We start from the raw sequence: 10,684 nt of genomic DNA on the forward strand, positions 1-10,684 counted from the left end.
AAAGGAAGAGGTAGATGTGTTGTAGTGCAGTGAAAAGAGAGGACGAGGTAGATGTGTTGTAGTGCAGTGAAAAGAAAGGAAGAGCAAAAATGAAGGTAACAGGATCAAAACAGATGGAGGCCATTTTGGCTCAACGGGAGGCAGTGGCAGAGCGGGAAATGAGAGAGAGAAAGAGAGAACAAGGCAGCAGGGGAGCGAGAGCGAGAGAGAGAGAGAGAAAGAGAGCGAGAGAGAGAAAGAGAGAGCGAGAGAGAGAGAGGAGAGAGAGAGAGAGAGAGAGAAATGGGAGAGACAGAGAGAGAGAGAAAATAACATGACATATGGAATCATGAGTACTGCTGTCAGTGAATTGTCAGTGGAGCCCAGAGGATGCATTGATTAACCTCTCCTCTCCTCATGTCCATTCTTCCCCTCTATTTTCCACATCTGTCTATCCCTCCATCGTCCACCTCTCACAGTAGACAGAAAGCCAATCATGCTACATACCCTAATCTGTGCAGAATTTTTCTCGCAATGTAACATTATATTTTCAATGGAAAGGTCTTCAACATGTGAATCTAAATACCAGAAAGTCTAACAATGTCATCTCTTTTCTTCCCCCTCTTCCTCTCCCCCCCCCGCCCCTCTTCTTCTCTCTCCCTCTGTCATTTCCTTCTTTTCTCATTTTCTCTCACCACCCCCCTCTCCCCCTTCCTCTCTCTCTCCGTCTTCCCACTCTCCTTCCCCCCAGTCTGTTCCCAGTTCTCTAAAGGTGTCTATGCCATCATCGGTCTCTACGACAGGAAGACAGTCAACATGTTGATGTCGTTCTGCGGAGCGCTGCATGTGTGTTTCGTCACGCCTTCCTTCCCCATCGAGACGGCCAACCAGTTTGTGATCCAGCTGAGACCCGAGCTACAGGACACTCTGGTGGGGGTTATAGACCACTATGGATGGACCAAGTTCGTCTACATGTACAGCTCAGATTCTGGTGAGTAGAGGGGTCAAAGGTTAAATGATTTACAGTGCCTTGCAAAAGTATTCATCCCCCTTCGCGTTTTTCATATTTTGTTGCATTACAACCTGTAATTTAAATGGATTTTTATTTGGATTTCATGTAATGGACATTATACAAAATAAATAACGGAAAAGTGGTGCGTGCATGTGTATTCACCCCCTTTGCTATGAAGCCCCTAAATAAGATCTGGTGCAACCAATTACCTTCAGAAGTCACATCATTCGTTAAATAAAGTCCACCTGTTTGCAATCTAAGTGTCACATGATCTGTCACATGATCTCAGTATATATACACATGTTCTGAAAGGCCCCAGAGTCTGCAACACTACTAAGCAAGGGGCACCACCTAAGCAAGCGGCACCATGAAGACCAAGGAGCTCTCCAAACAGGTCAGGGACAAAGTTGTGGAGATGTACAGATCAGGGTTGGGTTATAAAAAAATATCCGAAACTTTGAACATCCCACGGAGCACCATTAAATCCATTATTAAAAAATGGAAAGAATATGGCACCAAAACAAACCTGCCAAGAGAGGGCCGCCCACCAAAACTCACGGACCAGGCAAGGAGGGCATTAATCAGAGAGGCAACAAAGAGACCCCCTAAAAAAAGTAAAACAAATAAAGAGACCAAAGATAACCCTGAAGGAGCTGCAAAGCTCCACAGCGGAGATTGGAGTATCTGTCCATAGGACCACTTTAAGCCGTACACTCCACAGAGCTGGGCTTCACGAGTGGCCAGAAAAAAGCCATTGCTTTCAGAAAAAAATAAGCAAACACGTTTGGTGTTTGCCAAAAGGCATGTGGGAGACTCCCCAAACATATGGAAGAAGGTACTCTAGTCAGATGAGACTACAATTGAGCTTTTTGGCCATCAAGGAAAACGCTATGTCTGGCGCAAACCCAACACCTCTCATCACCCCGAGAACACCATCCCCACAGTGAAGCATGGTGGTGGCAGCATCATGCTGTGGGGATGTATTTCATCGGCAGGGACTGGGAAACTGGTCAGAATTGAAGGAATGATGGATGGCGCTAAATACAGGGAAATTCTTAAGGGAAACCTGTTTCAGTTTTCCAGAGATTTGAGACTGGGACGGAGGTTCACCTTCCGGCAGGACAATGACCCTAAGCATACTGCTAAAGCAACACTCGAGTGGTTTAAGGGGAAACATTTAAATGTCTTGGAATGGCCTAGTCAAAGCCCAGACCTAGTTATGCATGCTCAAGTTTTCTGTTTTCTTGTTTGTTTGACAATAAAACATATTTTACATCTTCAAAGTGGTAGGCATGTTGTTAAAATCAAATGATACAAAACCCCCAAGATCCATTTTAATTCCAGGTTGTAAGGCAACAAAATAAAAAAACTGTAGCAAGCCACTGTATTCACTGAATAGTGTCTGCATGTGAATATCAACATCACAATGATAAGACGTCACGGAACATGTGCCATTTAGCCATACGTGCATCATAATTTTTTTAATGTATGATGGTCCCTGGAATCGAACCAACTATCCTGGCGTTTCAAGCACCATGCTCTACCAACTGAGCTATAGAAGACCACAACATTACCATGCATTACTACCACTGGCTGGTTTGTCAAGGTTGTCAAGGAGACCAAGTGATACAGTAGTGAAACAGAGTGATATTCAGTTTACTATCCAGGTTAATAGACGGGGGAGTTGCTGGAGGTTTGGTGGGATCGCTGGGTCACAGGGTATGACGTTCCAGGTATGTGTCAGGAATAGCTTTAGAGTGTGCACGCGCACACACAAACACACACACATAATACACACTTCCTGCACACACACACACCTCTCGCAGGTCCTGTCTTGTGCAAGACATCAGTCGTCATACCAACCACAGTTTGTCATTCACTGATTGCCATGGTGACAGTGGAAGGGTAAGGAATAGCCGTTGTGTCCTTTCACAATGAAAAGCCTTTTCAGCCACGGCTCTGGGCAGCACCTGCACATGGACAGTCAACACAAACACAGACACACAGACATAATGATATATCACACAAAGAGGAGGAGAGAGTTGAATACACACTGCTTTTGTCAGGGTATTTGAAAAGCATACTGTATGGCAAGAGCAAAGCGAACACATGTTTAATCTGCTTCATTTTCTGTCGGTGCAAAAACCCCCAGAGAAAGAATGACGCACCTGTCCACACCAGGTGTGCTTTACCTCTGTCCCTACCTCATCTCCTCCCCCTCTCCACCCTCCCAGTCTCTCACTTCCTCTCCCCTCCTCCCCTTCTCCCCTCCCAGTCCATCCATAGCCAATCAGCTGTAGCCTACCCATAATGCCGTGCCATCTGTCCCAGGTGTTGTGTGTTTCAGAGCATAACTGTCAAGCTACACTAAACTCTCTGCATACGCTGGCAGTGTGTGTGTGTCTGTGTGTGTGTGTGCTTGCGTGTTTGTGTATTTGTGTGTGTGTATGCGTTCTTGTTTGCGTGCATGCATGCATGTCTCTTTGTGTGTGTTGTGACTGCTGAGTGATGTGACACTCTGAAATAAAGCCAGCTTAATGACCACTGTGAGACCTTGGTAAACTGTCACTCTGTCAGTCTGTCTGGACACACAACAGGATTGTGACAGAGGAGATTTCACACAGAGGATTGGTCCTTGTGATGTATAGTAGCCGTGATAGCTAGAGCGCCACGCATGTCCCAGTGATGTTTTTATCTCCCATGATCCCTTTATCGGCCAGTGAGGGACTGCGGAGCCATTAACCCTGATGTTTGTGTGTTGGTGTGTGTGTGTGTGGGTGTGTGTGCGTGCGTGCATGCGTGTTTGTGTGTGTGTGTGTGTGTGTGTGTGTGTGTGTGTGTGTGTGTGTGCGTGCATGCGTGCGTGTGTAATTGAGTGGTGGGATGGAGAGTTCTGGAATCCATATCATCATCCATATTGCCTCCTGTTGCCTGGATACTATTCTCCAGCTGCCTGTCCAAAATGTTATTTTAAGCCTGTAAGAAAAATCGCTGTTTGTTCGGTTATAGTGTGTGTGTGTGTGTGTGCTTGCGTTAATGCGTGCATGTGTGTGTGGTTTTGGTGTGTGTGTGTGTGTGTGTGTGTGTGTGCCTGTGTGGCTGCGTGTCTTCAGGCCATTGTAGATGGCACTTTGTTCCCTATCACAAGGCTAAATAGAGGTATGCAGACAGGCACCTTTGTCAGTGTAGATTATAGCAGTCTGTGTTTAGTCCCCAGGGGGGCTCTCTCTTTGGTATACTGATCCGAGATTCTCCGTCCATTGCTATGCAGGGCTGAATGTGGATTAAAGTTGAATGCCTGGGAGAGAGATTAAAGTACCCATACATGTATGCAGGTGTTTGTGTGTGTGTGTGTGTGTGTGTGTGTATTGTTGCACACATTTCAGCACCTTGAAATTCCAAAAAAGCATCTTTGTTTATTTTGAGCTCATCCTTCTTCATATTACCATCTTTCAACACAGCCCAAAAAGCTTTTATGGCCTAACACATTTAGAACTTCTCCTTATAAATATTACTTTTTTAAGTGCTTTAACTGGAGAGATGGTATGTGTCCCAAATGGCACCCTATTTCCTAAAGTAGTGCACAATAAAGGGAATCGGGTGCCATTTGGGACGCACAGAGGGAACGTAGAGATAAATCGCTGTGAGTGTGCAGTTGCAGGGATTTTAATCTACTTTCTCCCCAGATAACATCTATGTAGATGTGCTGTTGAGCAACAGACGTTAACTTCTAAAGTGTGTCTCTTTTTATTTTCAGAAGCCTGGAAATGGGTAAAATAAATTTGAACGTCCATTAAAACCCTCATAAACAATATTCACAAAATTGCCTTTTTTCTGTGAATAATAAAAAAAAGTTGTATTTCTTTTTCTCTCTCTCTCTCTCTCTCTCTCTCTCTCTCTCTCTCTCTCTCTCTCTCTCTCTCTCTCTCTCTCTCTCTCTCTCTCTCTCTCTCTCTCTCTCTCTCTCTCTCTCTCTCTCTCTCTCTCTCTCTCTCTCTCTCTCTCTCTCTCTCTCTCTCTCCCCTCCCACGTGTCGGTGCCTCCATGTGTTAGTCCAGTTAGTTCTGATGAGGGCCAGATTCCATTATTAGTTCTTACGAGGGCCAGATTCCATTATGATGTTCTCTTCATGGTGTGCAGACACAGATTTGTGTGGCCGCATCAACCTCCTTGTTCTATTTCAGGGAGTAAGGGGCAAAAAGGTTTTATTTATACTAGAATAATGGTGTGTTCTTGTTGAAAAGGGGTGCAGACAGTGCAGACAGTGCAGACTGTGTGATTGAGCTGTAGGGAGCTGACCATGGTCCTGAAAGCACACCATGACAACAGAGGAGTTGACCATGGTCCTAAAACTAGATCTTGAAACAGAGGAGTTGACCATGTTCCTGAAATCACACCATGACAACAGAGGAGTTGACCATGGTCCTGAAAATAGATCTTGAAACAGAGGAGTTGACCATGGTCCTGAAACTAGACCTTGAAACAGAGGAGTTGACCATGGTCCTGAAACTAGACCATGAAACAGAGGAGTTGACTATGGTCCTGAAACTAGACCTTGAAACAGAGGAGTTGACCATGGTCCTGAAACTAGACCTTGAAACAGAGTTGACCATGGTCCTGAAACTAGACCATGAAACAGAGGAGTTGACCATGGGCCTGAAACTAGACCATGAAACAGAGGAGTTGACCATGGTCCTGAAACTAGACCTTGAAACAGAGGAGTTAACCATGGTCCTGAAAATAGACCTTGAAACAGAGGAGTTGACCATGGTCCTGAAACTAGACCATGAAACAGAGGAGTTGACTATGGTCCTGAAACTAGACCTTGAAACAGAGGAGTTGACCATGGTCCTGAAACTAGACCTTGAAACAGAGGAGTTGACCATGGTCCTGAAAATAGATCTTGAAACAGAGGAGTTGACCATGGGCCTGAAAATAGACCTTGAAACAGAGGAGTTGACCATGGTCCTGAAACTAGACCTTGAAACAGAGGAGTTGACCATGGTCCTGAAAATAGATCTTGAAATAGAGGAGTTGACCATGGGCCTGAAACTAGACCATGAAACAGAGGAGTTGACTATGGTCCTGAAACTAGACCTTGAAACCGAGGAGTTGACCATGGTCCTGAAACTAGACCTTGAAACAGAGGAGTTGACCATGGTCCTGAAACTAGATCTTGAAACAGAGGAGTTGACCATGGTCCTGAAACTAGACCTTGAAACAGAGGTGTTGACCATGGTCCTGAAAGCAGACGCTCCGTCTATGGAGTTCTCTGCTGTCCATATCAGTCAATGGTTTAATGTGACTGACTGCTGAGTTTGAAACCAGGTCTTCTGAACACCACAGGACTGTATTAGCCCACTGAACTAAAGCTATGTCCTATTTCTCAAATGATTTATGTGATTTCACACGTTGTATTCATCAGGTGTCACCAACCCCTTTAACTACTTCTAAACCTCTCCTCTAAACCGTCCAACGGAGCCAGGCATCCATCACCTTTCACCATAACTCTGACTAGTTAGACACACACCAACAACCCTGCTGCAAATATGGCATGTGAAATATGTAAAGAGGGTCATATGCCATTTCAGATTATTATTTATAGTGCAGTTGTGACTGGCTGTGCGGAATACCGCTTCATGTTGTAGCTTAGCTTATAATGTGATTGGTGTAATTCAGTATTTGGTTCAGTAATGGCCGCCACTCTGCCTCTTGTAAAAGCTTTGTTTACCTTCTGGAACAACTGTCTGTCCCCTCCCAGGAGGATTCTGATTGGTCTAATATGATACTGTGTGTGTGTGTGTGCCTCCGACACTGTAAATCTGCAGCCATGATCGATGCGTTCCCTAATGGCCTCTTATTTCCTGTCCCTGTTTGGAGCCGCGAGCCCATTGGCTCCCTGGCCTGTTCCCCTATGATGCTTTAGTGCATTAGTAGCCTATGGGGACAGCTTAATGGAGTGGCCTGGATTTAATTGGTGCCTCTGAGGGACTGTCTGTGTGTGTCCGTGTGTCTGGGTGTGTGTCTGGGTGTGTGTCTGCGTGTGTGTCTGTGTGTGTGTGCAGGGCCAGCCCTAGCCTTTTGGGGGCCCTTAGTGAGACTTGGTTGGGGTTCTCTCCACTTCGCGGCAAAACATTTTAGTGGCCCCCCTCTTGACGGCGGAGGGAAAAATGTACATCTATCCATTTTGTCTTGGGGTGGAGATTTTATTTTGCCGTTTTAAAGATAATTTTCTGCAATTCTACACATTTTGCCATGCCTTATGCCATGTTAGTATGATATCGTGGTCCTCTGTAGCTCAGCTGGTAGAGCACGGCGCTTGTAACGCCAAGGTAGTGGGTTCGATCCCCGGGACCACCCATACACAAAAATGTATGCACGCATGACTGTAAGTCGCTTTGGATAAAAGCGTCTGCTAAATGGCATATTATTATTATTATTATTATTATTATTATTATTATTATATCTGAGTGAGAGTGACTAACAAAATCAATGTGGGTACCCTGGAGATCAGGGCCTCTGGGCATGTGTCCTGCGTTGCCGGTCAGTATTCGGTCATGATTACTACAAGTTTAGATAGCTGGTTAGACAAACGTCCATGTTAGTTGAAATGGGCTAATTGAGTGACTGTCAGTGACTGACATAACAAGAGAAAAACTGCTGATGCACATCCAACTTTCGAAAATCGTACCTGGTGTATTCTACAATTTCTACTCTAAATAGTAAGTTGAGACCTCGACTAAGTTCCTAAAAAAATTAATATATTAAAAAAATGGTCGGGGGCCCCCTAAGCAGCTGCTTATTGTGCACTACTTTAGGAAATAGGGTGCCATTTGGGACACATACCATCTCTCCAGTTAAAGCACTTAAAAAAGTAATATTTATAAGGAGAAGTTCTAAATGTGTTAGGCCATAAAAGCTTTTTGGGCTGTGTTGAAAGATGGTAATATGAAGAAGGATGAGCTCAAAATAAACAAAGATGCTTTTTTGGAATTTCAAGGTGCATGTGCATGTGCATGTGCGTGTGTCTGTGTGTGTGTGTGTGTGTGTGTGTGTGTGTGTGTGTGTGTGTGTGTGTGTGTGGAGTGATTATTCAGAGTAACACCAAGTGCTGTAACAACATACCTGTACATGGCATCCCAGTCGTCATAATGAACTATGCCTCTGGAGCCAGTAATCATATATCACATTCCTGTGCTGTCAGGGAAAGTCGTATGATGGATAGGCCTATGTTAGCATGAGAGCTATATTATTGATGGATAGGCCTATGTTAGCATGAGAGCTATATTATTGATGGATAGGCCTATGTTAGCATGAGAGCTATATTATTGATTACTGGGCAAAAACACAGACAGCTTATCGGGCTTAGTGGGCAAGATGCTTCTTGGGCTTAATGGGCAAGATGCTTCTTGGGCTTAGTGGGAAAGATGCTTCTTGGGCTTAGTGGGAAAGATGCTTCTTGGGCTTAGTGGGAAAGATGCTTCTTGGGCTTATTGGGAAAGATGCTTCTTGGGCTTAGTGGGAAAGATGCTTCTTGGGCTTAGTGGGAAAGACACTTATTGGGCTTAGTGGGAAAGATGCTTCTTGGGCTTAGTGGGAAAGATGCTTCTTGGGCTTAGTGGGAAAGACACTTCTTGGGCTTAGTAGGAAAGATGCTTCTTGGGCTTAGTGGGAAAGATGCTTCTTGGGCTTATTGGGAAAGATGCTTCTTGGGCTTAGTGGGAAAGACACTTCTTGGGCTTAGTGGGCAAGATGCTTCTTGGGCTTAGTGGGAAATACACTTCTTGGGCTTAGTGGGAAAGATGCTTCTTGGGCTTAGTGGGAAAGATGCTTCTTGGACTTAGTGGGAAAGACACTTCTTGGGCTTAGTAGGAAAGATGCTTCTTGGGCTTAGTGGGAAAGATGCTTCTTGGGCTTATTGGGAAAGATGCTTCTTGGGCTTAGTGGGAAAGACACTTCTTGGGCTTAGTGGGCAAGATGCTTCTTGGGCTTAGTGGGCAAGATGCTTCTTGGGCTTATTGGGCAAGATGATTGTATTCTAAGAGATGTCAGTTTATACAGTGTAAATGATGTCATACGGTACATCCAAAATGGCACCCTATAAACTATATAGTGCAATACTTTTGACCAGGGCACCATGAAATAGGATGCCTTTTGGAACACAGCCATAGTTCACCTATAACCCCTGACCTTTGCCCCTGACCTGTAGGCCTGTCAGTGCTGCAAAAGGTCCTGGACACGGCTGCTGAGAGGAGCTGGCTGGTGACGTCTGTCAACGTGGAGACCATGACGGAGGCCTCGTTCCTCAAGGTGTTCCAAGACCTGGACAAGAGGAAGGAGGGACAGATCATCATCGACTGTGAGACCGGAAGACTCACCTCCATCCTCAAAAAGGTAACAAGATAGAGAGACTCACCTCCATCCTCAAATAGGTAACAAGATAGAGAGACTCACCTCCATCCTCAAATAGGTAACAAGACTGTGACATTGCTAGAGTCATCTCCATCGCTAGTAGTGGGCCAGGAATGGCAAAAATGACAAGCAGTGGTCCATGATTTGGCTGCCATATATAAGCCAGAACTTTGTCAGACCTGGATCGGCCAGAACTGGGCCACTTAAAAATGCCGGTCAGATTCAAAAAGTAGGCCTGATTTGGGCCATTTTACTTATTCTTTCTGTGAATTAATTGAATCTAGACATTTGAGAAAACATCGCTACGTTGCACGTGAGACATGATTAACATGAATTCTCAGTGAAATAAACACCACATAGCCAGCAAAAGATGGGACAGAGAAAGAGAGAGTAATAAAAAGAGAGAGAAGTGAAGGGAAGAGAGGCAGGTTGAGTTTATTGAATCTTGCCCTGGAGGCAGAACGGAGCGATTTCCACTAGATAGGCCAGCTGCAAAGTCAATATTGGCTTTATGTGACCGACCACCTCGGTTGAGGAACAATGGGAAAGTAATTCTGCTTTGAAAGTTGATAAACTTGTAACCCCAATTTTGAGGAAATGGCCCTTGAATGTTTTGGTACACCTACTGGAGAGCTCTTCTTTGTCTACACCCATTCAGCATCGTTCACACCCTCTTAAGCCTTAGCACCACCCATCTCTTTAAGGATTCACATCTGAGGCCATGTGCTAAACAGAGTGAGTAAGGTAGTATAGTAAACAACCAAAGATTTCAAGACAAAGTGTTGAAACTAGTAGGAAAAACTCCAGGTAAAAATACATTTGATCTAGTGCCTTCGGAAAGTATTCAGACCCCTTTGCTTTTTCCATATTTTGTTACGTTGCCGCCTTATTCTAAAATGGATTAAATCGTTTTTTTCTCCACATCAATCTACATACAATACCCCATAATGACAAAGCAAAAACAGGTTTTTAGAAAGTTTTGCAAATGTATCAAAAATAAAAAACGGAAATACCACATTTACATATGTATTCAGATCCATTTACATTTACATTTACATTTACAATACATTTACATTTACATTTATATTTATATTTACATTTACATTCACATTTACATTACCACTGAAAACACTGCTACTCCTACTGCTCTGTCCTCGTCTGACCATGTGTTCTCGCATACCCCGAGAGCATCTGGTCAGCGGGGTGGTGGCACAGGAATCCTCATCTCTCCCAAGTGGACATTCTCTCTTTCTCCCTTGACCCATCTGTCTATCTCCTCAT

The 10,684-nt window shown here is 44.4% G+C and overlaps 1 protein-coding gene across 1 annotated transcript in view; it reads left to right on the forward strand.

Moving 5' to 3' along the window:
* Positions 1 to 10,684, forward strand: part of LOC311123825 (glutamate receptor 1-like) — a gene marked incomplete at both ends in the record, with an annotated part of 105,709 nt that overhangs the window by 36,239 nt on the left and 58,786 nt on the right. The window contains 2 exons of the mRNA XM_084198050.1: positions 731 to 970; positions 9,201 to 9,385. Coding sequence (XP_084054176.1) covers positions 731 to 970; positions 9,201 to 9,385 — 425 coding nt within the window. The remainder of the gene's footprint in view (positions 1 to 730; positions 971 to 9,200; positions 9,386 to 10,684) is intronic.

Source organism: Coregonus lavaretus (assembly GCF_964263955.1).
Source record: "Coregonus lavaretus genome assembly, contig: HAP1_SCAFFOLD_426, whole genome shotgun sequence".
NCBI lineage: Eukaryota > Metazoa > Chordata > Actinopteri > Salmoniformes > Salmonidae > Coregonus > Coregonus lavaretus.